This window comes from Apium graveolens, chromosome 3, assembly GCF_009905375.1.
Source record: "Apium graveolens cultivar Ventura chromosome 3, ASM990537v1, whole genome shotgun sequence".
NCBI lineage: Eukaryota > Viridiplantae > Streptophyta > Magnoliopsida > Apiales > Apiaceae > Apium > Apium graveolens.
The window spans coordinates 292988782-293016693 of NC_133649.1; the positions used below are offsets into that span (position 1 = coordinate 292988782).

General features: G+C 33.2%; 2 protein-coding genes across 6 annotated transcripts; one reads left to right on the plus strand and one right to left on the minus strand.

Annotated features, from left to right (window-relative positions):
• The first annotated feature begins 2409 nt into the window (after positions 1 to 2409).
• On the plus strand, positions 2410 to 6654 carry LOC141713599 (putative serine/threonine-protein kinase PBL7). Of its 3 annotated transcripts, XM_074517087.1 has the most exons (6): positions 2410 to 2684; positions 3707 to 3891; positions 4100 to 4289; positions 4373 to 4764; positions 5871 to 6182; positions 6326 to 6654. In XM_074517087.1, exons 1-5 carry the CDS (start codon positions 2594 to 2596, stop codon positions 6177 to 6179), a joined length of 1167 nt encoding a protein of 388 aa, XP_074373188.1. In that variant the 5' UTR covers positions 2410 to 2593; the 3' UTR covers positions 6180 to 6182; positions 6326 to 6654. The 3 variants fall into 3 exon arrangements, with proteins under 3 accessions (XP_074373188.1, XP_074373187.1, XP_074373190.1); XM_074517086.1 differs by having other exon boundaries at positions 5871 to 6654; XM_074517089.1 differs by lacking the exon at positions 2410 to 2684 and adding an exon at positions 2833 to 3573 and having other exon boundaries at positions 5871 to 6654.
• Positions 6655 to 7152: 498 nt separating this feature from the next.
• Positions 7153 to 13469, minus strand: LOC141713600 (thylakoid membrane protein TERC, chloroplastic). 3 transcript variants are annotated; one of them, XM_074517091.1, is made up of 14 exons: positions 13235 to 13464; positions 13069 to 13146; positions 12379 to 12434; positions 12198 to 12274; positions 10472 to 10559; positions 10241 to 10321; positions 9956 to 10012; positions 9586 to 9667; positions 8961 to 9010; positions 8674 to 8730; positions 8489 to 8567; positions 8052 to 8110; positions 7512 to 7569; positions 7153 to 7444 (listed from the first exon to the last, which is right to left on the minus strand). In XM_074517091.1, exons 1-14 carry the CDS (start codon positions 13380 to 13382, stop codon positions 7353 to 7355), a joined length of 1062 nt encoding a protein of 353 aa, XP_074373192.1. In that variant the 5' UTR covers positions 13383 to 13464; the 3' UTR covers positions 7153 to 7352. The 3 variants fall into 3 exon arrangements, with proteins under 3 accessions (XP_074373192.1, XP_074373191.1, XP_074373193.1); XM_074517090.1 differs by having other exon boundaries at positions 12379 to 12518; XM_074517092.1 differs by lacking the exons at positions 7153 to 7444; positions 7512 to 7569 and having other exon boundaries at positions 8080 to 8110; positions 8489 to 8563; positions 12379 to 12518; positions 13235 to 13469.
• Between the last annotated feature and the right edge of the window lie 14443 nt (positions 13470 to 27912).

A 27912-nucleotide genomic window follows, 5' to 3' on the forward strand; every position in this document is an offset into this window, starting at 1 on the left:
ACCAAATGAAAAAAGAGATTTAACAAATTTTTTCAGTGAAATGCTGTAATATCAAAAACCGTTTTGAAAGTGCTCCCGATGAACTGTTATTAAGTTATTGAATCTTTGATTATTAATAAACTAGATCCCATGTATATTAATATAAATTTTATGAATTTTACGAATAAAGAAATAACACATATTATTTTAAAGAATTTTTCTAGTGTGTGCCCGTGAGCACATGCTCGAAAAGCGTGATAGATGAGTTGTAAAAATTTGATTGGTGGAGAGATCATTAATAATGATGGACCCCTGCATGAACAAAAATCTCCACCAATCAAATTTTTACAACTCATATATCACACTTTCTTAGCATGTGCCCATGTGTATAGACAAACCGAATTAATAAATTTAGAGTTCCTTCGATTTGAAATGAGTTAAAGTGTTTGTTTTGATGTATTTTAAATTGGGTAACGAAACTTCAATTTCCATGATTTTTGTAGTTACCACAATATAGGAAAGTTAGTTACCAAGTTCAATCACTATCACCACTATTAATTATAAAAATATTAATTACTTACCAAAATTAACTACACAACCTCTAGTTACATATCAATAAACAAAACACGTATATTTTAATTATCTTGAAAATTGTAGTTGTGATTTAGTTACCAAGAAATTAAAGTTCCTATATAACTATAAAAGTTAACGAAATAAACGATGCCTTTGTAAAAATTTGAAGAATCCAAGACCTCTTGCTCGCTAGGTATTTCTCTTGATCTTTACGTTGAGTATTCGAATTTTATCAAATATAATATGGATGTATATAATTATAAAAAATGTAAAACCCAAAAGAAAGAGAATATGAACAAAGAAAAAAAGGTAGTACTTGAAAAAAGAGAATATTTAAAATAAAATGGAATAAAAAATAGATTTTACTAGAAATCTATAGTATTTATACTTCTGTATTATATATACTATAATAATTAAAATGGGGTATAATTTAGTTCAACAATTATTCTTTAATTTTGATTATTAAAAAATAAATAAATAGTGTAATATATTCGTTAAACTACTAAGTTGTTAAACTATTAGACATTATCTACTTATTCTACTAAATTACGATCACATGTATAATTTAATTATAAATTTATAAGTATTATATATTTATAAAAACATTTTAAAATTACAATATGACCGAATAAATAATTTTTTTAAATATTAACGAAAACCCGTGCATCGCACGAAATTTAAGCTAGTATTTTATAATAACCAGAATGAGCTATATTTTGGTATGCTATTTTTTTTATTGGTTTGGTTATTCTCATTTATGACCGTAAGATCTTTTTAATCAAGTGATCAGTACCGTCAGATTCAAATATTAAAATAATATACACTACTCAAGTTTTTAGGTTCGAATCCCGCCAACAACAAATATTTATATTATTATTTTATACTATTCAAACTTTTAGGTTCAAACTTTGCCAACAACAAATTTCTATATATATATATATATATATTTATTTATCGTAGTTAACCCGCAGCCGCTACCTTTGTGTGCGCACTAGGTAAACCTTACGGACTCTAGCCTCTGACTTAGGAGTATAATCATAAGTTCTCCTTCCGTGAGATTCAAACCAGTGACAAATTTCTATATTTTATTTATATGTTATTCAAATTTGAGGTTCGAATCCCGCCAATAACATATATTATTATTATTTATAAATATACTAATAAGATTGATAGTCCAAATCTCATCAATTATGTATTATTTAATATTAATTAAAAAATATATTATAATTTTAAATAATATAAAATTATTAATACGAGTTGTAAAACTAGTAATATAATAAGAGTCTTGCAAATTAAAAGCAGCAGGCTAACAATAAAAAATGAGGCAACAGGTGGAAGGGGAATAATTGAAATTGATTTAGGGGATAATAAATTAAAGACATACGTGTGGCCCGTTGATTGTTTATTACTACTATAATTAATCCACCTACTGTAATCCATATTTACATTTTCAAATTTCGTAGCTAAACACAATCTCAATGTTAACAATAACAAATAATAGTTTATTCTTCCTCGTCCTCGTATGTACTGGATTCGATTCTGCTCAAAAATAAAATAAATTATTATATAAGGTTATAAATTATATTTGTAAATAAAAACGTAAGAAATGCAATATACAAGACAATATCACTGTTCTAAAAATTACCGATTTTATAAATTAATCACCCAATTAATCATTTCAATATATTATATTTATATTTTATTAAATATATCAAATTAATGTTCCGATTAATCGATCCAAATAATTACTGATTATCTGATTAATCACTAAAAAATTAGTATGTCAAATAATATCGATTTCCGCTTTTTAAAACAATCTTAATATATAAAAAAATAAAAGGATTTGACCATGTCCGAAACTTGCAAAGAGACAAACTCCCCCGAGGCCGAAGCTACTGTTGTCCAGTTTTCAACTCTCTCTCTCTCTCTCTCTCTCTCGTGTTCTTCTTGTCTCTCTCCCTCTTTTCTCTCCTAAGCTCTAACCACTCTATATACACACATACATAATAAAACACACTCTATACACATAGTACTAGTTGAAATGGGGTGGTTCCCTTGCTCTGGAAAGACACACAAGAAGAAGAAGAAATGGAATAAGCAGCCGTCCGATCTAGCTCAAACCCCTTCTTCAGGTTTCTTAATTAATTTATTTTACTGAGCATTACTTATGTACTTTTAATTATTCTTGATTTTTTATTTCATAAGTTTTATGTGTGTGTTTGTGTGTGTGAGTTTATGTCAGTGGTTGGATCCAGTGTGATGTTATATGGTCCTACTTGGGATTAGTTTGTTTTTACAATCTGATGGACTTTATGAATCTGTAAAAAACAATTACAAAAAAATTTATTTGGGTAGGTAGAATATTTGTGCTTTATTAGTAGAAATATGGGTTTTTTTTGTTTAATTTGTTGGAATTGAGCTAATAGGAAAGGGGTTTAGGTTTGTACTAGTGCAGACAGTGGTTTCGGATAGGAAAACCCGAGAAAGGCAGTGTAAATCGTGAAGAATATGGTGAGAATTTAAATGATGGTGAATATAGTGTTTCGTTTTGTTATTTGTAGGGTCTGCTTGTGTGTATGTTTTGTGGTTGGGTTGAGATAGAAAGTGCTTAATGAAGATATAGGCTGGAGAAGGAGAGTTATTCATGGATTGTAGTCCTTCGGTTATGTTTGTGGCTGGATACTTGATTCAGTTTGATCAGGGGTGATATGATAAAAATTGATGCTTGAAAACAATCCTGTTTTCAATACGATGTTTACCAGAATATCTTTGTGATCTAAGTGTCGTAGAACCTTGTGAAAGTGAATAATCTGGCTTGGTGAAGCAGTGTTTTCCAAAGAAGATATTTCTAATAATTGCACAAAGATACCTGATCAAATCAAGCCGAATAATTTTTTTATTAATCTAAGAATTGATTCTGTGCTAGAGGGTCCATCCTTTACTGGCTTATATTAGATTTTCCTGAACTTTCTCATGTTGTGGTGAAGGTAAAGTGCATGCTTTTTCGGATATAGTACGGAGGTAACCAGTAGTTCATTTTGCAGTACTACTTCTTTCCTCAGGGATCTCTGATAATTTTTGAATCCTTGTATATTTACATAGATTACCATTTCATTATTTATCTTCTAACTCTGAACAATTAATTTTTGCTCAGATAATTTGAAGCCTTCTTTAAAGATAAAGGAAGCATCTAAAGAAGGAGGGTCTGATCATATGGCAGCCCGGACATTTACATTTCGTGATTTGGCAGCAGCAACTAAAAACTTTCGGGGTGACTTTCTCCTGGGAGAAGGAGGTTTCGGTAGAGTATATAAAGGAAGACTTGAAAACTCAAATCAGGTTAGTCAGGGATTTTACTGTGATAATATCTCATGCAATTAGTAAAGAATAAGTGAAAAGGCTTTGCATTTACATGTGTGATCTAGTATCTAGATATAAATCTTTTGGAACTCAAGACTAGCTATGTGTTTCTTCTTTATGCAGCATGGATTGCGTGTATAATGCATATGTTTGTAATTAGATGTAAAGCATTTTATGTTCGGTTTAGGTTGTAGCCATCAAGCAACTTGATCGTAATGGACTGCAAGGGAACAGGGAATTTCTTGTTGAGGTATTAATGTTAGGTTTGCTTCACCACGATCACCTTGTCAACTTAATTGGTTATTGTGCTGATGGAGACCAGAGACTTCTGGTCTATGAATACATGCCATTGGGATCTTTGGATGACCATCTTCACGGTTTGTGCATTTTCAGTAAATCATCATTTTTCCGATTCTAAGACACGTTACTAGAGTTTGGCTCATATTACATTTGTTGGCAGATCCTTTACCTGACAAAAAACGACTCGACTGGAATACAAGAATGAAAATAGCTGCTGGTGCTGCAAAAGGACTGGAGTATTTACATGATAAAGCCAGCCCCCCTGTGATCTATCGTGATTTAAAGTGCTCCAACATATTGCTTGGTGAAAATTATCATCCGAAGTTATCTGATTTTGGCTTAGCCAAGCTGGGGCCTGTTGGGGATAATACCCATGTATCAACAAGGGTCATGGGTACATACGGATATTGTGCCCCAGAATATGCAATGACTGGACAGTTGACCCTGAAGTCAGATGTTTATAGCTTTGGCGTGGTTCTCTTAGAGATAATTACAGGTAGGAAAGCCGTCGAAAGTTCAAAAACTGCTGGGGATCACACTCTTGTTGCCTGGGTAAGTAATCATTTCTTGTGAGTGCTCTTTTTTCTCTTTGAGGCTGAAATATTTGGCAGCAACCATTTTCTATACTGAATCTGGATCATTTCATTTGCGACAATATACTATCATCTATTGCACAAAAATACCTCACTTGAAACTGGTTTACATCTACGGAAAATAAATTTTGTTCATTAATAATAGTATGTTGACACAAATATCTCATATCATATTCTATATCACAACTTTATGTGGTGAAAACTCTAAAGAACAGTCATGATAATTACATGCATAAAAGTTGACAAACTCTGCTCTTTGTATGGAATAAAGATGGAAGAAAATTATATCATCTCAGTTGCATGTAAGCTTTTGAAGTTATTTATGTTGACAAGTTCTACTCTTAGCGACTTTTTGTTGGTCACTTTATCCTGTTCACTCACACACAGTCCTATCTTCATGAGAAAAGGATAGACTCTAAGGTTGTGTTTGGTTGGGGTGAATGGAATGGAATGGATGTAATTAAAGGAATTAAATGGGAGTTGGAGGGAAGATTTGAAAAAAATAATTAGATGGACAAAATTATTATGATAAGAATTGTGAAGAAAATGGGGTTAAAAAGGAATGGAGCATTCCATCTCAAATTGGGGGTGTTTAATTATAATGTAGGTGGTTAGGAATGTAATGGGTGAAAGAATGAAAATTTTAGAAAATTTAATCATTTTCCACTTAATTAGGCTATTCCAAATAGAATAATTAGAATTATTTTGTTTGCAGTTAACATGATGGTATTAATTTGCACTGCTTTTCTAAAGGCAAACAATAATTAAATACCAAAACTGTTCAACCCATGTTTACTTTAGAAATACTCAGTTGCAGCTAAGTACAGGTAAATTGTCTTGATGGTTTTGCATTTGACGAGATGCAAGACATGGTAATAAAATTTCTGTTACTTTTGAAATTATCTTTTTAATGAATTCTATTTGTAAATATCTTACTTGGGTATTGATTTGATGCATTGCCAACTACGGGAAACAAATAATTTCTTTCCCATTCTTTCATCGCGTTCCTTTATCCACTAGTTTGCTGCTAATGGTTTTAGAATCTATGGTCTATGTCTTTTTCAGGCTAGGCCTTTGTTTAAAGATAGGAGGAAATTTTCACAGATAGCTGATCCGATGCTTCAAGGTGAATACCCTACACGAGGGCTGTATCAAGCTCTTGCTGTTGCAGCAATGTGCGTACAAGAGCAGCCTAATATGCGTCCTGCGATAGCTGACGTTGTCACGGCTTTGAGCTATCTTTCTTCACAGAAATTTGACCCCCGAACCCACTCACATCAAAGCTCGCAGTGGTCCCCTGCAACTCCCCCGAGAACTAAAAGAGATGGTGATAGGAGACGATATGATGATGGTGGATGTGAGAGAAGATACTAGAAGGTACTCATGGTAGTTTGTTTCATATTGGCTTCAGCTTTATGCATTGCCTCTTCTACTAGGTAGATTACCACTAGTCACAGACTTGCAGAGTCTCAACTTCTATGCTGCTTGATCCAGTGATCTGTTTAAAGGCATTTTTACAGGATGACAGGAGGGAAAGACTTCAGATTCAAGTGCACTTCATATATTGTGTATAACGCAGACCAGGTTGTGATCTCGAATATCGAATCTGCTCACCTGTCAGCCATTGCAAAACCATTATAGAACCAGTATTCATGAATTCTTTTTATGTAAAATGATAATTTTATTATTGTACAAACTCCAAAGTGTATTTCATTTCATTACCTTTGTAATATTATACCAACACAAACTCTAAAGACTGTTATCTCATATTGAAGGTAGACCATTTTTAAAAAGATAGCCCATTTTAGTCAGTATCTGCAAATTTTTACATTTATACTTTCAAGCTGAACTGAATATGTCAGCATCTATCTGCAGAATTCGGAACTATTCTGTTGAGATTCCGGGATTCATATCATTATCACTGAGCAGTTGTCATTGTTTTCTATAAACTTTATTAAAGGGGTAAAATCCTTAAACACAATAGAGTAGAACCTCCATAAATGAATATTGGATAAACGAATAATCTCTTTAAATGAATTAATTTTTTTTGTGCCAACATAATGTAGACAATATATTTTTTATCTCAATAAATGAATAATATCAATTAATGAATAAAATATTTCGATCCCATAGATATTTATTTATCAAGGTTTTACGAAGTCAGAGCGTGCACAGGTTATCATTTTTTTTAAATATAGGTTATGAGCTATAATTAGTATCCCTTTATTGGATTAAAAAAATGAGAATTTTATTGTGAATGAAAAATGGGAATTTTATAAGAACAATATTTGTTCATATATATGTGCCATTATTTTACACTCGAGTACATCTAATCTACAAAACAAAATGTAAACAAATTCACTAATCTTGTAAAACTACTAATATTTTTTAGCATCTGGAACACCCTGTTGCATGTCCTATGATTGCTATACATAAATAATAACTGCTACTATATCATACCTATGCTATGAATTGTACCAAACAAGATAAAAGGACCAAGATGACTCATTTCATTGTCCTTGTGCTTCAGTTACATCCCTTCTTCACCTAGTCAGACTTCTTCATTAGACTAAGCAACACCCCAGTACCGAGAGTCGTAGCTACAACACCGAGAGATACCTCAGTTGACACATGAAAACCTGCAACTAGAAAATATTAGAACCATTGCTTACTTTTGCCTTTAGTTAGGAAAATGAAGATGCCTACCAAAAAAATCTGCGATCATCTTACACCCAATAAACCCCAGAACAACACCAATGGACGGCTGCCCAGGAATAAAAAAGCGGCAGTCAGGAATCAGGATATATGGAGTTGAAATTCCAAATATAAGGGACTATAAAATAGTTAATTTAAAAAAAACAATATGAATATACAGAAAACTTTATAGGAACAGTTGTCTGAACACAATGGCGAAGATTGCAAACAGACAAAACACTCCACTTCTAGTAGTTTGCATTATTGAAGATAGCAAAGCAGACAAAAACACTCCACCTCTAGCTCTTAAATATTAGTAGGAAGACCATAAACATGTCAGGCTGCTTTTAACACTCACCTAAATGGTTACTGTTTTTTATCCATCATACACTGAATGAATTGAAGATCAATGCAGATTCCTAATACATTTCTATTTCCTAATCACAAAGCAGCTTAGCTGAGCTATCAAATAAGATGGATTCCGGATGTTTTTGAACTGAACAGAAGAGCATTAATTAGCATTACTAGTTCAGTATGGTCACGGACACTCACCTGTAAGTACTCCAAGTCTGACATGCTCTCAGAAATAAGCGTATATAGCGACCTTAATCCTACAATAGGCAGTGACAGAGTTCAAATTCCTTGTTAAAACAAAAATAAGCTACCTTTTCATACAAAAATGGCAATTTACATACAAGTCCAGTTCAAACCAAAAAGACAGAATGACCAATGGAAGATAATATATAAAAAAGATTTCTACTAATAATTGTAATTAAACTTCAAGATAACAATATAATGAACAAACTAAATACATCAGAAACAACTTCTTTGCAAAAGTCCTGGTAACCAGAGTTTGACATGCACATAACATGACTACATCATTTGTGTTCTCTAACCAACTCCTCCATTCAGCAAAAATAAAAATAAATAAACTTTGCAAGTCATAATTATGTAAAAACATGAACTTTCAGAAAACATAATGATCTTACCTAAGATCGCGAAGATATTGGAAGAGAAAACGATGAAAGGGTCTCGTGTAACACCAAACACCGCCGGTATTGAGTCTACCTACACAAAGAAAAGGAGAATTACAATTGACTCCGGACACTAATTAATATAGCAGCAGCAATCCACTAACTGCTATTATTTAAATACCAGAATGAGGATAACATACCGCAAATGCAATGTCACTTAGTTCAATAACTGCTACCGTGAGAAGCATAGGGGTAGCCTGCCCAAAATGTGTGATGCCTGTTAGAGACGGTGACAAAAATATAAGACAATTTAAACTTTTTAAAGATCATATGATCTGGTGATTGCAATATAGGACTAGTAACAGAAAATTGTTGAATAGTTGAAATGCATTCAGACATTCTTGCGATTTGACTATGCTTTTGCAGCAATATAACAGGCTGGAAGAATGTCATGTTCTACTCTAATTGAAATATACTAGAGACTTACTTTCCACACACCATCCTGAACTGTAAGAAATCGGTCGCCGTCATATTTGGCTGTGAAAACAAGGACAACGCAGCAAATAAGAATATAGAATCAATATCTTGATAAAAATACAAGACTCTTATTCTGCAAAACGTAAGGACAAGAGACATCAGAACTTATATCCAGTTACTTCAACATCAAGGTGTGTAATGTTCAGATTATGTTTCACCCAATTAATTGAAATCAAAGGATCATACTGCAACCAGTAAATATCAAGTAAAAAACACAAAGCTTTTATGTGTCCAACAAAATCATTAGGATTGACTGATATCTTGAAGACACCACTGCAATTATTATGTGTAGTATAGTCATCTATACAAAACCTAGTTTTATTACACAGCCTGTTACTATTTACTTTAGAAAGTATAGTAATTGTTTGGTGGAACTACAAGCAAACATTAAGTATTAGGGTACCCAATATATTTTCTACCAAAACTACTTTATAAGTCTTTCTAATTATACTACTGGCCAGCTTTCTTCAGCAGCACCATTTCAATTGCTAAAGAAACAGTATAAGCATTCAATATAAATTGAACTAAGAAACTTAAAAAATGTAAAATGCCAAAACTTCAAACATAACGCATACAAGAGACGGGAATGAATTTCTGGCATGTCTTTACTACAAAGTTGTCTGATAGATCACTATCTTCATCTTCGCCAGCAAACAGCTATAACAAGATAGAAGAAAAGGTAAGATCACAATAAGATTTTAAGTTTTAACACATTCTGAAAAGAATTCAAATCATGGTGTAACAACTATTGGCAAGTTAAAGATGCTAGTCAGACACAGAACGTGCCCTAAAAACACACACCTTACAAAACTATAAGAATATAAGTTTTAGTGACTGTAACAATATTTACGAAACTCGAGGTACATATATTACATAATGTTATTGCGAACTAAATTATGATAGTATGTATGGCATCATAAATTGTATATGAAAAAACAAAATCACCTTGAAAGCTGAGTACAAAAGTACTGTCGCCAGAAGAAGATTAACCGCCTCAAACCTCTAAAATCAGAATTGCGAAAAAAAATATAAACAATTATCAGAAAATATTACACGAAGAATCAATAGATGTAATAACATAAAAAAATTAAAAAATACCTAGATAGTACAATAAAACTAAAACTCTGGAAGCATATCAAAAATGTTACGAGAGGATAAGTTTATTTCTTTGTGCATGCCTCCCATTTGCTGAGTATATTTGTATATTGATTTTGGATATATTTAGATTACCTGCAGGGTGGCAGTTCCAAGAAGTATCACTAACAACCGAAATATTACTGCACCTGCAATACCGTATGAAAGTACCCGATTCTGTATTCTCAAAATGAAAGCAAACTTTTATCAATAAAATATGAGACTAAAAGAGAATGCAATTCTATTTTTTTCGGCCTTCAGAAAAAGATCAAATTGCTTAATTTGAGGAGGAGATATGTGATATTCATTCCATTCAAAATGTCAAACCTGGTACGTGTATGGGACTTTGAAATACTTGAATATAAGAACAAAGACGAATAGATTATCCACCGACAAACTTTGCTCTAGTAAATAACTGCAAATTTTCCAACAAAAAAGATCATTAATCTTCAGTGTCAGATTGACAACGAAACCATATTTACAAAGAAATTTGGGAAACTGCACCATACATAATTTGGGTGTATGAAGCAGGAAATTTGATTTTTAACCAAAATATTATCAAGGATACAATTCATTAAAAAATAACCTTGTGTGCTTGTACAATTTCTAATCCTATAACATTAGCATGTCCTTCTATCAAGGGAAAATCAAGTTTAGCACCTGTGGGACATCCTGCAGCACTGATGTTACAAAAGCACCCCTCTTAAGAATGCCAGTTCAAAACAAATAATCCAATGACTCGTACAATTAAGCTAATGATGTAGAGGTATAGAAGCAGTTGTCTCTTTATGTAACAATAGCAGGGGTCACGTTCGGCTACAAACTTTCAGAATTCTTCATATAAATATACAGGATTCACCAGATGTACACTAGAATTCACAAAAAAATTGGAACCTGAAATTTCGTTTGTACTTCATAAACGCGACTCACTAGCATATGAATACAACTCACACAAAAACACCAATATTATTCACCTGGTGTTTTGTTTGTAGTTTAAGATATTTTGTATTTAAACATGCAATATGGCACTGGATTTGTTTTACAAAGTAATTAATTATTAGGAATAGGTTCCTAATTAATTAATAGGATTCATTATAGGGTTTCCATCGTTAAGTTACAATATGTCTCTCTTTTTATGGCTGCAATCAATTATATTTTCTCTCTTAAGTTTGGTAAACCCTAGGGATATGGTTATCCGCGGTTAAATCACCTTTACATTGTTCTAATTAAACAATTTATTCTTAATAATTGTCTTAAATTAAAAAAAAAACTTTATTTGTCTCTCTTCTTCTTTATCTATGAGCATCTACAATTCAAATAAACTTCCTTTTTCTCTCTATTTCTTTATCTATAAGCATCTATAAAAAAAATCAACATGTCATGTATTTTTCCACGTCCTCGTATTTATTAGACTAATAATTTAAGAGTAAATATTTTTATTTAGCTTTTCCATTCGAACCAACTACATGCATATACAGGAGTTCCACAGAGTAAATAACACATAAATATATTGATTAGAACGTAAGTAATATAAATTTACAAAATTCATTCAGGTTTTGACCTTTTGCGCTTATCAAATTATTTTCACTTCATAGTTCATTTTCAAAGATACTGAAGCAGGAAGCACTAGTGCATTCCTCAGTCCCGTCTGAAATGGTGATCAATAGTACTACCAAGACCATAAAAATTAAACCTGGTTACTGAAAAAAACATCTGATATGTATAAAAACCACCAAAAGACGGTGATTCTGATGTACAACCTAGTCACCAAGCTATGGATAAAATTTTCAAGCTTTATATTTTTTTCACGTAAAATAAGTAGCAAACATATGATGTTGCAATCTTCTTGCCATACTAGTACAGTTTTCTGCTAAAATAAATTTTATATGTGGCACAAAGTTCCCCTATCGGATACTAAGCTATGGCTTATGTGTCCCATTTTTTGTTTCGAAAGAAATACAGACTAAGGATCACTGTTCAGATGAGAGCATTTTGCAACGTAATGTAAAGAAAAAAAAGGCCATATATGATGTTTTGAACAGAAATTCAATACCCGGCAAAAAACTCAGACGCCTTGCCAACTCCATCTTTAAATCCCAAACCAACACCAAAAGCCACAGCTGTGCATCCCTAATATAAAAAATGGCTAATTAATTTTTCTGGCCGCATGTAATCAGACACGTGATTTAATGACACATAACTACATAAGTTTAATTGTTCCAAGCTCTACAAACCCAAAATGCAACACTTCTAACAGCCAGCTTATAATCAGGTCCCCGAGTTATGCCTTCTGAAACACCAACAAACTCAACATCGTTAGCGCTCTTGTAGCTGTTAATGTCATCGTATGGTTGTAGATTCGATGCCTCCGTACCTGATAAACAATTTACTAGTATATTAGATATGATAAAGACTAGAGTACAGCTACAGCATACCACAAAGTTATAAAACAGCTCTGATGAGCACTGAACATTCCACTGACAATAAAATAATAACACAGGGCAGTTTGCACAATCGAAACTACAACATCCATCATTCATTTCACCTATTAATACATTTTCACAGTTCATATTTTGTGCAACAATAACGTGATTTCAAATTCACAAAAAAAAATGTACACCTATTTTATAATCCTAAAACTTGGTTAGAAAAACAAGAGGACACTTAAAACGGGACCAAGGGAGCAAAATTTAAGTTATGTTCTAATCCGTATTTTCTTCTCACATTTCATTTTCATTCTAGTACACGTGTCAACACAATGCCGAGACGATCAATTTCAAAAAACTAATGTCTAGTTCGAATAAAACAATAGGACAATGATAATTGATAAATCAGATATCGTAATAAACAACAATTTATCTACACAACTGCTAAATACACACAAAAGCGATACGAAACAGTTGATAACAAACAAAAACAAGCACCTGAAGTAGAAGATTCTTCCTCCTGATCAGCAGTTTTTCTGGAGCAGACTACATAATTTCGACGATAACTACACACAACTATTAAACCAAAAAATAGAATTAAATATAAAATATACAAATAAATTTGATATTAATAAGGCTACAGCATTGTTTGAAATGAAATTACCGGGAGCGAGGAGGAGAGATGGAGCGAAATTGAGGTGGTGGATCCGAACCCGGTTTGGAAATGGAGCTCCGGGTAAGAGAGATGAGATCCGAGAAAGGTTTAATTGGAATTTTGGGGGAGAAGTTTGGATAGTTGAAGCCAAGCCCATGGTGTTGCAAGGGAGCTACTCTTCCGGTTCAGGGCACTAGTGAACTGGGGGCTTCCGTAGTCCATCCAATCGATGATGATGGGATAGAAGGGTGTTTTTGTCATTTCACTCCTTCCCTCTTTTGTTCTCTTTGTAAGATAAAAGAAAAAAAAGTATATTATATGTAAAAATAATAATAATAATAATAGTAATGATGTCGGGAATCACATGTATTTTTGATAGTAAACAAAATATATAGTATAATCATTCATTAAGTGGATGTAGTTATCCGATATCAGTGTGTGATAACTATTGGTAGGGTAGCTTATCTATTGATAAGTTTTTGCACCATTTTTTTTATGTAAATCTCAATAAATAGTCATTGTTGTAATTCTTTATTTCATGATCATTACGGACTCAATGGATAAATAGAATAGAATGACTAATTGTAAATACTCGATGTAATTCTGGTTAAGTGAATTGAGTCAACAATGGTTAAGGAGAATACTTTCAATGACTAATGTGTTCGGTCCATCAACTGCTAAGGAGATTAAACTATCAATGGCTAAAGTAGAAAGAGCGATTGACAGTGACTTGACAGAGCATAAAAATCAAATCTGATGGAGCACATGGGTTGATTGAAGATCCCAGTTTGAAAAATATGCATGTGATATTGGACTCTCAAGAAAAAAAACTATTTCATTTACATGCATGACAAATTGGAGGGATATTAAAAGTAATAAATCAAAATACAATTTAATTTTATTTGTCAAGTCTCACGGGAAAGAGAATGAAGAAGCAATCTTGTTGGACCTCGAAGATTGTGTTATGTATTGTTTAGAAAACATTGTAACTTGGTGATATATAAACCAAGTAGTAGCATGTATTTCTCTTAAAAAATAAGTTTATAGAGTTTTTCATAGAGTTTAGTTGAGAGCACTATTTCTAAGAGAAACACTGTAAAAAGAAGCTGTGAAATTCTTGTAATTTGCCCATATTATTTCTTCAATATGTAACTCAAGTGGTAAGGCAAAAATAAACCACATGAAGTTTTTGTTGGATTTTTAATCGCAGCGGGGCATGACAAAACACTTTTACACATATAAAATCCAAATAAAAGCATATAAATCGTGGTAAAAACATAGGGATCGAATCTAACTTTTAAAATAATTCGGAGACAACGATCAGAGATCCTTAGCAGTTGCTCCTCAAGTGTGAAACACTCCACCGGTATCCACCAAGAAAACGATGTTAAGGAGGAGGAAGGAGGTGGAGAGAATTGAGTTTTTCAAACTTTTTGGGTTTTGGGGTTCGAATCAAAATAGGGTCTATAATAGTATATTTATAGGTAAAATTTTCAGCTGGAATTTTCCCATAAATATTATTATTATTATCCCATTTATTATTCTCATTAATAATTAAAACACCTTTTAATTATTAATCCTTTTTCTAAACACTTTAGAAATAATTCTCTCTCTTGATTTAATTTCCAAAAATTAAATCCTTTAATTAATAATATTAAGAACTTTTCTTAATTAATTTATAATCAATTAAATCTCATTTAATCAATTATTAAATTTGCCAATTAATTATTTATTTCATAAATAAATAGTTATTAGCCATTATTAATTATTTCCTCCACCATTAAATCATTCTCTTTTTATGGTGTGACCCTGTAGGTTCAATATTAAGCCGGTAGTAGAAATAAATAATAATAAAACTATTTTATCATTATTTATATAAATTCTCTAATTTATTAAATATGATTAATTAATTAATCACATTTATTCTACATCGTGAGGGATACTTCTCAGCATATCGCGACTATCCGGATAATATGAATTCACTGCTTAGAATACCAAGAACCTATTCAGTGAATAGTTACCGTACAATAAACTACTTCTACCCTACAATGTCCCGATTAAATACAAGGCATGGATCTCGTGTCAAGCATATCTAATTCAATCACTTTCTTACCATTTACTATGCGTAGTTCTATGCAAATTAGAAACTCCTTTTCTAATTTCATTCACTCTGGCCAGAGATTCCTGAACTAGCATAAGTGGATCAGCCTTGAACATTTGCTTCCTTCACTGGAAGGGGTAGATCCTTTATTGATCATACACTATCTTCGTGTACAAATTCTTATACCCAGTAGAGCCCTAATAATTGTCCCTGGAGACTAAGAACTAAACCAAAGCATAGTTCAGTGTACACAAGATGACTATGATGACCTCAAGTCTAAGGATACTTGTACAACTATCACTATGTGAACAACTGCTGACACGTGAGTGAACTCCATCAGTTGTTCAGCTGTGCGAGTCATGTTCAGTGAACTTATTCTATAATAAGCACCTACATACTAGCTATAGTGTCACCACACAAATGTCTATGAGAACAGATATCCTTCATAATGAAGCAAGCATAGTATGTACCGATCTTTGCGGATTATTAATTACCAGTTAGTAATCCTACGACCAGGAACTATTTAAGTTTAGATTTATCATCTTTTAGGTCTCACTATTATGATCTCATCATAATCCATAAAAAGTTTTACTCTAAACTATGGTATATCTTATTTAAACACTTAAATAGATAGAGCCCGTAATAAAAACAAAACAAGTCTTTTATTAATATCAATGAAATCAAAACAGATTACATAAAAAGTTATTCCTAAATCCTAATACATGATTGGACTTAGGACATATTCCTTTCAATCTCCCACTTGTACTAAAGCCAATCACTCTGGTATCTAATACCCATCTAGTCTTTATGACGATCAAAGTGACTTTCAGAAAGTAGCTTTGTGAGTGGGTCTGCTATGTTGTTATGTGTGTCAACTCTATTTCAATACAATACAAGAAATGTTACCGCGCTCCCACTAACCCTTTTGTAGACGCATGGTTCATCTACGTTTTTGATAAAATCAAACTCTTTGATTGTCTCATCAAAACGAATGTTCCATCTTTCGAGAAGCTTGCTTTAAACCACATATGGTTCGCAGTAGCTTACACACTAGGTTTTCATTTCCCTTGGAAAGAAAACCATATGGCCATTTGCCAGATCTCATAGTAGTAGTAAGCAGCAATCGCAAGCAAAATCCGAACTGATTTTAACAGGGCTACAGGTAAAAGGTTTCATCAAAGTCAATCCATTGCCTTTGTCTGAATCCTTTTCCCAAAAGCCTACTCTTATAGGTCTCCACCCGGGCATCTGCTATAATCTATCTTTTGTATACCGTATACATAGATTCTATTCCGGATTTCATGGCACTATGCCATTTCTCTGAGTCAACACTACTCATAGCCTCATTATAGGTTACAGGGTCGTCATCATCAATGATCGATAACTCATTATCATTCTCAATGACAAGGTCATATTACCTCTCAGGTTGGCGAGACACTCTCCCTGATCTATGAATGGGCTGTTCCACAAAAGGTTGTTCAGTCAGAACAGGTGTGTCCACTTGAACCGTAGTAGTTTGTACTTCTTGAACTTCATCAAGTTCAATTTTGCTCCCACTGTTTCCTTCAAGGATAAACTCCTTTTCCAAGAAGGTAGCATGTCTGGATACAAACACCTGATGATCGGTGTAAAAGTAATACCCTAAAGTCTCTTTAGGATATCCCACAAAACTACATTTTACGGATCGATATTCCAGCTTATCTGGGTCAACTTACTTGACATAAGCTGGACATCCCCAAATCTTAACGTGTTTAAGACTCGGTTTCCTTTCTTTCCATATCTCATACGAAGTTTGAGGAACAGATTTTGGAAGGCGCCATATTCAGTAAATATGCTGAGGTTTCCAATGCATAACCCCATAGGAATACTGGAAGATTTGCATAACTCATCATGGACCGAACTATGTCTAACAAAGTTCGATTTCTCCTTTCAGATACTAATCTGGAGGAGTCCACTGGGAGACTATATCATTTACTTTGAGATAATCCAGAAACACTCCATTAAAGTATTCACCACCTCGATCTGATCGAAGAATTATAATACTATGTTTTGTTTGTTTCTCCACTTCATACTTATACTCTTTGAACTTTTCAAAGGCTTCAGACTTGTGTTTCATCAAACACATATCCGAATCTAGATCTATCATCTATGAAAGTAATGAAGTATGAAAATCCACCCATGGCTTGCGTAGACATTGGTCCACATACATCTGTGTGTACCATTCCTAGCAAATTTGCAGTCCTCTCTCCATGTCTACTAAATGGAGACTGCATTGCCACTATAAAGTGAGATTTTCATCATCCCTTTTCTTTTATTAGTTTGTTCAATCTGAAATAAATTATGTCACATACATACAGACCATTATTTAAAGTACCACGTCCATAAAGAATATTATCTCTAAGAATAGAACATTCATTATTCTCAATAATAAATGAAAATCCAGCCAAGTCTAACATGGGAATAGAAATAATATTCCTCACAATCGAGGGAACAAAATAACAATTATTTCAAACAATAGTCTTGCCCGTAGGCCTATGTAAATGAAATGATTCTACATCTTCAGCAGCAACTCTTGCTCCATTTCCCATCAGTAGAATCACCTCCTCTTCCTCAAGAGTCCTACTTCTCCTTGGTCCCTGCAACAAATTGCAGATTTGAGAACCACAGGCGGTATCTAATACCCAAGTAGAAATTTGATTTAATGACATATTCACTTCTATCATGAACATACCTGAATCAGAAGCGGTAGTCTCACTACCCTTCTTCTTCTTCAATTCTGCAAGGTAAACCTTGCAGTTCCTCTTCCAGTGCCCCACCTTGTTACAGTGAAAGCAAACAACTTTGCTCTTGGGGTCTTCAGCTTTTGGTGGAACCGGCTTTTCTTCACCTACTTTCTTCTTCTTGGAAGGGTTCCTCTTCCTTTTCTTAGGATTGGAACTTTCACCAATTAGAAGAACAGAACTCTTCTTAGGGGAAAAATTCGATTCCGCAGTCTTCAACATGTTGTGGAGTTCAGGCAGGCTGACATCCAACTTATTCATGTGAAAGTTCACAACAAACTGCGAGAACGAACTCGGAAGCGATTTCAAGACCAAGTCTTGGCTCAGCTCCCCATCCATGGCAAAACCAAGTTGTCCAAGACGTTCAATCAAATTGATCATCTTAAGTACATGGTCATTCACAGATGATCCCTCAGACATCCTACAACCGAACAACTCCTTCGATATCTCATATCGAGCTGTCCTCCCCGCCACATCATACAACTCTTGTAGATGCATGAGGATAGTGTGAGCATCCATATGCTCATGTTGCTTCTGTAGCTCAATGTTCATGGAAGCTAGCATGATTCATTGAGCAACATTTGCATCATCTATCCACTTACGATACACAACATGTTCATCATTATGTGCATCACTAGCAGGTTCAATAGGCTTAGGTGAGTCAATCACGTATTCCAGCTTCTCAATCCTGAGAACAATTCTCAAGTTTCGAAGCCAGTCAGCATAATTAGGACCGGTCAATTTGTGAGCATCCAGTATGCTCCTGAGTGATAGTGCAGAAGACATAACGTACAAAGTAAATCTGTAAATGATAAACACATAACAACACTTAACAAATATTCGATTTCATTTTAAAAACACTATATGAATCGGGTCTTTATTCATAAGTGGCTCCCACTAGTTTACCTAATTTATTCAACCCCCTACGTGAAAAATTAAGCATTCATAATGCTAGTGGGAATAGGGATCCTACATTCCATTACACAACCCCGGCTGTAGCACGAACCGCCATGTAATGTTCAATAGGCAGACAACTCTTGTCAATTACATCTTATGTTATTCCCTAATCAAACTTTAGCCTCTTGAATAATTGAGTCTCGGCTGTGGCACGACAAACTCAATATTCTAAGTCAAGTCTAACCCAACATTCCGTACAGTTGAATCAGTCCCCAAAGGCCCACGGCTGTAGCACGTACCGACCTTTAGATTCTTATTCAATGTACACATCTCTATGTAATAGACAAGTATTTCTTATTTCGAAATCAAAGCCCTCGGCTGTAGCACGAACTGACAATGATTCAAAATTAAGAACTACTTTTCTATCATGTTGGAAGGCTATGACCGACACAAGCCCGTTGTATCATTGGTCAATTACTACTTGAAATTATTTAATTTTAGAGGGATTATATTACGTTACAATCATAATCATATTATAAAGAAATTCTTCCTTTTAAATTAAATATTTCAAATCAATAATCAATAATCAGATGATTCCCAGATCGGGTGGAGCATTGTCAAGAGGCGTCACTTAATAACCCTTTCTTACAGATAGAAATCTGTTGTTGACAGAATCATCTTTTCTCTCATATCGAAAATTCATATTCAATTACGTGTTTCATAAACACAAGAATCTCATGATTGTATTCATAATATTGTTATTAAGGTTATGAAACAATTTCACTATACTAGGTTGTCTAACAAACGCCTTATGTTCATTTAAGTTCACCTAAATCTATCACCGCATGATAAACTAAGCATATATCACATATATAAATATGAATAAACATCAAGGTAGGCATGTTACATCATCTAGCATATTAGTCTAAGCATTATACATCTCTATGTATCACATGAAGCATTTAAAAGCAATTAAAACAGTCAAAAACAACTTTAAAACACTTCATGGAAATATAAACAGTTCAAAACTTTGATATAAACTAAAATTGATCACTCCATTAGATCCGTCTCGGAAAAACGAATCCAACGGTATATTACACGCCCAAAACTAGGGCTGAGCAAAACCGAACCGAAACCGAACCGAACCGTGCTAATTCGGTTCGGTTCGGTTCTTTTCACAAATATTTCGGTCCGGACCGAATAGACCGAATAGACCAAATCATAAATACTATAATTTTGTATTATATATATTTTACATATATCTTAAAAATTATAATCAAAATTTTTAATTTGTAATTATATTTATGGAGTATTAGAACTCTACATATCACATTACTTTAATTATATTTTAAAATTTATAATTTGTGATTTAATTTATAATGCAATTTTATTTTTGAAAAAAATTTCGGTCTATTCGGTCCAAAACCGGACCGAACCGAATTATTTCGGTTCGGTCCGGTCCATAATATAACTTCGGTCCGGGTCGGTCAAAGAAAAATGACTATTCGGTTTTTCGGTCTATTCGGTTCGGTTCGGTCCGGTTTTAGACCGAACCGACCGTATGCTCAGCCCTACCCAAAACGGAGTTACGAAACTCCCAGAAAATCAATTTTAATCTGGACAGTCGGGTTGTAACGCATTACAGGAACGCGTTACAAGCCCTGTAACGCATTCCGGTGATGCGTTACAACCCTTTTAACCAATTAAAAGGTGTAACGCATTCCGTGAATGCGCCACAGGGTGTAACGCATTCCCGGAATGCGCGACACCCTTAATTTTTTTTTCTTTTTCAGCAGCCGCCGTTGCTTTCCTCGGAAAACGAGCCTGACATCTGACTTTTCTCTGTCTGCTTTTCCTTTTCTCCGTGCAACAGCGGACAAGCAGATATATATACATATACAAACTTACAATTTATATATATAGATGATTTATTTAATTACGAATTTAATTGTAAGAACTTCAAAAATTCATAATAAAAAATCTATACATCCTAAAATTATGAAAAAAATACTCAGACGATCTACAACACTTGTAGAACCCAGATCAATATTCAAAATTATTCTGAGAAACGATTTCTCATCAGACAAAATTAATCCATGATATAACTTGTAAAAATCATAATTAATTCATACAAGCACATAAAATTCTGAAATTTTTACCACAGATCTATATGCATACAACCTATGCTCTGATACCATTGTTGGATTTTTAATCGCAGCGGGACATGGCAAAACACTTTTACACATATAAAATCCAAATAAAAGCATATAAATCGTGGTAAAAATATAGGGATCGAATCTAACCTTTAAAATAATTCGGAGACAACGATCAGAGATCCTTAGCAGTTGCTCCTCAAGTGTGAAGCACTCCACCGGTATCCACCAAGAAAACAATGTTAAGGAGGAGGAAGGAGGTGGAGAGAATTGAGTTTTTCAAACTTTTTGGGTTTTGGGGTTCGAATCAAAATAGGGTCTATAATAGTATATTTATAGGCAAAATTTTCAGCTAAAATTTTCCCATGATTATTATTATTATTATTATCCCATTTATTATTCTCATTAATAATTAAAACACCTTTTAATTATTAATCCTTTTTCTAAACACTTTAGAAATAATTCTCTCTCTTGATTTAATTTCCAAAAATTAAATCATTTAATTAATAATATTAAGAACTTTTCTTAATTAATTTATAATCAATTAAATCTCATTTAATCAATTATTAAATTTGCCAATTAATTATTTATTTCATAAATAAATAATTATTAGCCATTATTAATTATTTCCTCCACCATTAAATCATTCTCTTTTTATGGTGTGACCATGTAGGTTCAATATTAAGCCGGTAATAGAAATAAATAATAATAAAACTATTTTATCATTATTTATATAAATTCTCTAATTTATTAAATATGATTAATTAATTAATCACATTTATTCTACATCGTGAGGGATACTTCTCAGCATATCGCGACTATCCGGATAATATGGATTCACTGCTTAGAATACCAAGAACCTATCCAGTGAATAGTTACCGTACAATAAACTCCTTCTACCCTACAATGTCCCGATTAAATACAAGGCATGGATCTCGTGTCAAGCCTATCTAATTCAATCACTTGCTTACCATTTACTATGCGTAGTTTTATGCAAATTAGAAACTCCTTTCTAATTTCATTCACTCTGGCCAGAGATTCCTGAACAAGCATAAGTGGATCAGCCTTAAACATTCGCTTCCTTCACTGGAAGGGGTAGATCCTTTATTGATCATACACTATCTTCGTGTACAAATTCCTATACCCAATAGAGCCCTAATAATTGTCCCTGGAGACTAAGAACTAAACCAAAGCATAGTTCAGTGTACACAAGATGACTATGATGACCTCAAGTCTAAGGATACTTGTACAACTATCACTATGTGAACAACTGCTGACACGTGAGTGAACTCCATCAGTTGTTCAGCTGTGCGAGTCATGTTCAGTGAACTTATTATATAATAAGCACCTACATACTAGCTATAGTGTCACCACACAAATGTCTATGAGAACAGACATCCTTCATAATGAAGCAAGCATAATATGTACCGATCTTTGCGGATTATTAATTACCAGTTAGTAATCCTACGACCATGAACTATTTAAGTTTAGATTTATCATCTTTTAGGTCTCACTATTATGATCTCATCATAATCCATAAAAAGTTTTACTCTAAACTATGGTATATCTTATTTAAACACTTAAATAGATAGAGCCCGTAATAAAAACAAAACAAGTCTTTTATTAATATCAATGAAATCAAAACAGATTACGTAAAAAGTTATTCCTAAATCCTAATACATGATTGGACTTAGGACATATTCCTTTCAGTTTTTATGTCATTGGTTCTCATTTCAGTTTAGCAACTCTCCAAGTTTGCAAAAGTTGAAAATTGTAACTTGTATTCAACACCCCCTCTACAAATTACTCTAGTACTAATTATTAGTATATATCAATTGATATTAGAGTAAGTCCTCAACAAATAGAGGGTTTAAAGATCTTGAAATTATACAATCAATTATGGGAAACAAAGATGTTAGTGTGAAGATTCCAATTCAGGATGAAGAATTTTATTCTTGCTGAAAAGTGAAGACGAAACTTCACTTGATGTCTCGGGATGAGGGTTTTGTCAAACGCATTGACAATGGTCCTCATGTTCCTATGAATATAATCACAGGACTTGCAGCAGCTGATGAAACTCTTGGTGCTGACCGAATAGTTGTGAAGAATCCAGATGACTACTCACCAGAAGATCTGGAATAAGTCAACAAAGACAAGAGGACTATGAACATCCTGTTTAATGGCATAGATTCTGACATGTTTGAATGTGTCATGAACTGTTCTACAGCCAAGGATGTGTGGGATACCGTTCAGACGCTTTGTGAAGGATATGAACAAGTCAGAAAAAACAAGATGCAGCTTCTCATAAAATAATATGAGTACTTTCACTCTATTCCTGGTGAAGGTATGAGTGAAATATTGAATAGATTCCAGAAGCTGTTAAATGGGCTAAAATTGCATAGAAGGGTCTATCAAGTTAAAGACTCTAATACGAAGTTCTTGAGATCTCTTTCAAAATAATAGAAGTCAACAATTGTCTCTTTCAGAAACTCATATGATTACATGGAATACACTCTTAACATATTATATGAAGCCCTCAAAACCTATGAGCTGGAGATGCAATAGGATGAGGAAATTAAAAAGGGTCAAATAAAAGACGGATTTGTAACTCTTGATGCAACAGTAAGTGAATGCCAAGGTGCAATCTGCAACCAATGAAGCTGAAGAGTCAAGACCAAAGTCATCAAAGGGAAAGTTAAAGCTATTAAAACTGAGAGGACTCATCCTCAACAGATGAGCTAGAAGAGCGGGATGAACATATGGTTTTCTGTCAAAAAGATTTTCTAACTAGAAATTCAAAAGAAAATCTTTCTATAATCCATTCAACAAAGAATTCATCCCTAACAAAAATTTGGTTGATAAATCCAAATTCAAAGTGCTACAGTTGTAAAATAGCTGGGCACTTTGCAAATGAGTGTAGAAAGTCAAAGAATCCTAGCGGCGGTAAAGCTGTTGATTACAAGAAAACATATTTTGATCTCTTGAGACAAAAACAAAAAGCTTTCATTACCAAGGAAAAAAACTGGACTGATGGAGATGACTCGATGAATAAGCTGAATATGTGAATATGACACTAATGACAGATGAGCTAGAAGAGCGGGATGAACATATGGTTTTCCAGTCAAAAAGATTTTCTAACTTTAAGTTCAAAAGAAAATCTTTCTATAATCCATTCAACAAAGAGTTCATCCCTAACAAAAATTTGGTTGATAAATCCAAATTCAAAGTGCTACAGTTGTAGAATAGCTGGGCACTTTGCAAATGAGTGTAGAAAGTCAAAGAATCCTAGCGGTAGTAAAGTTGTTGATTAAAAGAAAAAATATTTTGATCTCTTGAGACAAAAACAAAAAGCTTTCATTATCAAGGAAAAGAACTGGATTGATGGAGATGACTCGATGAATAAGTTGAATATGTGAATATGACACTAATGGCTAATGATGATGGTCTTGAAGCTACTCCATCAATCAATGAGGTTAAGAAGAAGAATTTCTAGTATGTGGATAACAGTAGTTATAGACAAATGACTGGTGATTCATCCGTACTCACAGAATTAGAGGAGAAAGATGGCTGAAACATTACCTTTGGAGATGACAGCAAGTGATACACAATAGGATATGGATTGATTTCAAAAGAAAATGTCATTATTGATCAAGTAGCACTAGTTGAAGGACTGAAGCACATCTTGCTTATTATCAATCAACTATGTGATAAAGGTATCAAAATAGACTTTGATCTATAAGCATGTGTTGTTATAAACAAGAAAAACAACACATCGGTGTTAACTAAAATCAGAAAAGAAATGTCTATGTAGCTAACTTCAACTCAACAGATGCTGACTTTATCACTTGTCTTCTCAGTAAGGCAAGTATTGATGAAGGTTGACTGTGGCATAAGAAGCTGTCTCACTTAAATTTTTCAACAATGAATGATTTGGTTAAGAAAGATCTGGTGAGAGGAATGCTAAAATTGGAATTTTCCAAGAATGATCTATGTGATGCTTGTCGACTTTGTAAGCAAAAGAACGCCTCTTTCAAGAGTAAGACAGTCTTCTCAATTGACAAACCCTTGCAACTTATGTATATGGATTTATTTGGATTAGTCAATGTCATGTCTATCTCCAAGAACAAATACTGCTTGTGATTATTGATGATTTCTCCAAATTCACATGGAGCTTCTTCTTGCATTTAAAGAATGAGGCCAGTGAAGTCATTACTAAACACATCAAGATAGTCAACAACAATTCATACTTGAGAGTGAGAAAAATTAAAAGTGACAGTGGAACCGAGTTCAAGAATTCATTAATGACAGAATTCTGTGAAAATGTTGGCATTCGTCATGAGTTTTATGCTTCAAGAACTACTCAACAAAATGGAGTTGTTGAAAGAAAAAATAGAACTTTCATTGAAACTGCAAGTACAATATTTGGAGAATCAAAATTACCCAGCTACTTCTGGGCTGAAGCCATTAACACTGCATGTTATACTCAAAATATCTATTTGACAAGCTTGCAATCAATCAGTTAAACTTGAATATATATAGTTTTGTGAAAAAATTGATCAAGAACCTTACTCTAACATTTATTATAATATATATTAACACACACATATTAATGGTCAATTCTAATTAAAATGAAAAAAATGTCTGTTCTAGTAAACATTACACACAACAAAGATTTTTTCATATAACACAAGTATTAGATTTTAAGACGAATTTAGCTAAATGATTTTGCAACTCTATAAATAAAAAGGTTTATTCATGTGTTTAATTAGGATGTAAATGTTTGCGAATGGATATCTTAATGCTATCTAAACTAATACATATATGTTATGTCTAAAATATACCTCCAGTTATTTTATGATATGTCTGAATTTATTAGTCTTTATTAACGGATCTAAGAAACGGAAGACCAAGTCCTTTGTCATTTGTCTTGAAAACCCTATAGTGAAAGGGCATGTCACTAAGAGAATGTTTTCTTAGTGATAATGAGGTTACATAAGTGAGGAGGACACTCTCTAAATGCGTTATGAATTAGGCCGCGTTGAGCACTGTTTTTGGGAAAGATATAATTTGAAGAACGTAATCATTAATCGAAGACCTATTTGAAAGAGTCTATCCCTATTAGAGCATGTTTGTCTAGTTAACTAAAGGACCTTACATTGTACTTTTGTGGGTTGTCCTTTTGAGGAAGTATTTGGTATGATTCAATGTGTGTTTGGAAGTCTTGTTCTTATATTCAATTAGTTGTCGTCATTAGCGAACTTTAGAGATAATCCCCCACTTTGCACTTGTAATCCTGAGATCAATTATCACGTAATCTGGTTGGTTATCCTTATCGGGTGATGAAGACGCGCTCTAACATTTGGAGTAGGTCATGGTCTTATGGCTATGATTATGCCCATAACTATATTTTCGGAAAATAACTCATAGCAAAAAATCCGTGAAGTCTTGAGATTATAGGCGGGTCTTGGACTACCTCATCGTTGGGCATTATTAAAATAAGTTGAAGTCTTGCTGGAGTCGGTCAGGGCTGACATTATTTTAGCATGTATTGGATTGGAAACATTGTCTATATAGACTTATTATTTCTCGAGAACCATGTAGGGCTTGATCTTTTAAAAATAGAATTACGCATGCACATTTCAAGGGGCCGGAGCTTGAGAGCAACACCACAAACCCTAGCAATCTAAGTCTCAATTAAACACAATCATTATACCCGACAACTTTTTCATCAAAAAACCATCATTATGAATTTTAATTTCAACTACGAAACTTAAACTTGTGCCAACATTTACATATTATGACTCCACATTAAAAAATATGCGCATCTCACATCTTGTGTCAAGATAATACCTTTTTTATAGCAATCAACTTAGCATGGATAATTCCTCATGATTGATTTGAGTAATGATTTCTTATGATAATTGAATACAAAGATCATCTTTATTTGCCGAAACACTTGTATTCACATTAACTCCGAAACTTTCCAAACTATTAACTCATGATAAAGATAAATATTGAGCGTATAAGTTAATTTTTAGTCTTATAATATAATTTGCACACTGATGAATCAAATCATTAGTTTATGAAAATACTTTATTAACCGATCTAAAATTTCCAGAATACCAAATTTACAAAAAAAATAATGCTACATTTATTAAATTGGATACCAAAATTTAATATTAAATGACCGTCGCTCGACTGCACATGAAAAAGTATAACAAAAGTACTTAAACGTGTGCGAGGTAAAGACATATGTAGTCAAGTGAATCAAGGGATTCTTGATTTAAGTAGTCCTCGAAAGAGAGATAAGATGATGCTACGGGAGGTCCAAATATTATTAATTAATTTATAAATAATCAATGCATAACAAAGTGATATTTAAGATCTATTTGAGTAGTTTGATACTTCTAACATTATTGTTTATTTATAATAATATCACTGCCATCCGCTAAAATCGGAATTGAAAAAGTAATATACTTAACAAAATAATATCAGTTTTCATATATTTAAGATATATACTTAACATACTTGCCGAAATGGATATTTCACCCTAGTTTTAGGACACCACCCAATATTACATATTTAAAAATAAAATATAAAAAATGTTAATGAAGATCGTAAACTTCAGCGGAGTAGTTGTATAATAAAATTTAGCTGATAATACATTTGTTTATTTATGTTTAATAGATCAAGAAATTATATATTGCGTCATCCTTCAACTTGGCGTAAAGTTGAATTGCAAGTTGTCCCCTGACC

Excerpts from the sequence above, each read along its gene's own strand:
- LOC141713599 (XM_074517086.1), top strand. The coding sequence starts at position 2,594 with ATGGGGTGGTTCCCTTGCTCTGGAAAGACACACAAGAAGAAGAAGAAA. Across the intron at positions 2,685-3,706 it reads AGCTCAAACCCCTTCTTCAG|ATAATTTGAAGCCTTCTTTA; the intron begins GTTTCTTAATTA and ends ATTTTTGCTCAG. Across the intron at positions 4,290-4,372 it reads TTTGGATGACCATCTTCACG|ATCCTTTACCTGACAAAAAA; the intron begins GTTTGTGCATTT and ends ATTTGTTGGCAG.
- LOC141713600 (XM_074517090.1), bottom strand. The coding sequence starts at position 13,382 with ATGGGCTTGGCTTCAACTATCCAAACTTCTCCCCCAAAATTCCAATTA. Across the intron at positions 12,275-12,378 it reads TTAGAAGTGTTGCATTTTGG|GGATGCACAGCTGTGGCTTT; the intron begins GTTTGTAGAGCT and ends TTTTTATATTAG. Across the intron at positions 7,445-7,511 it reads GATGATCGCAGATTTTTTTG|GTTTTCATGTGTCAACTGAG; the intron begins GTAGGCATCTTC and ends TTCTAGTTGCAG.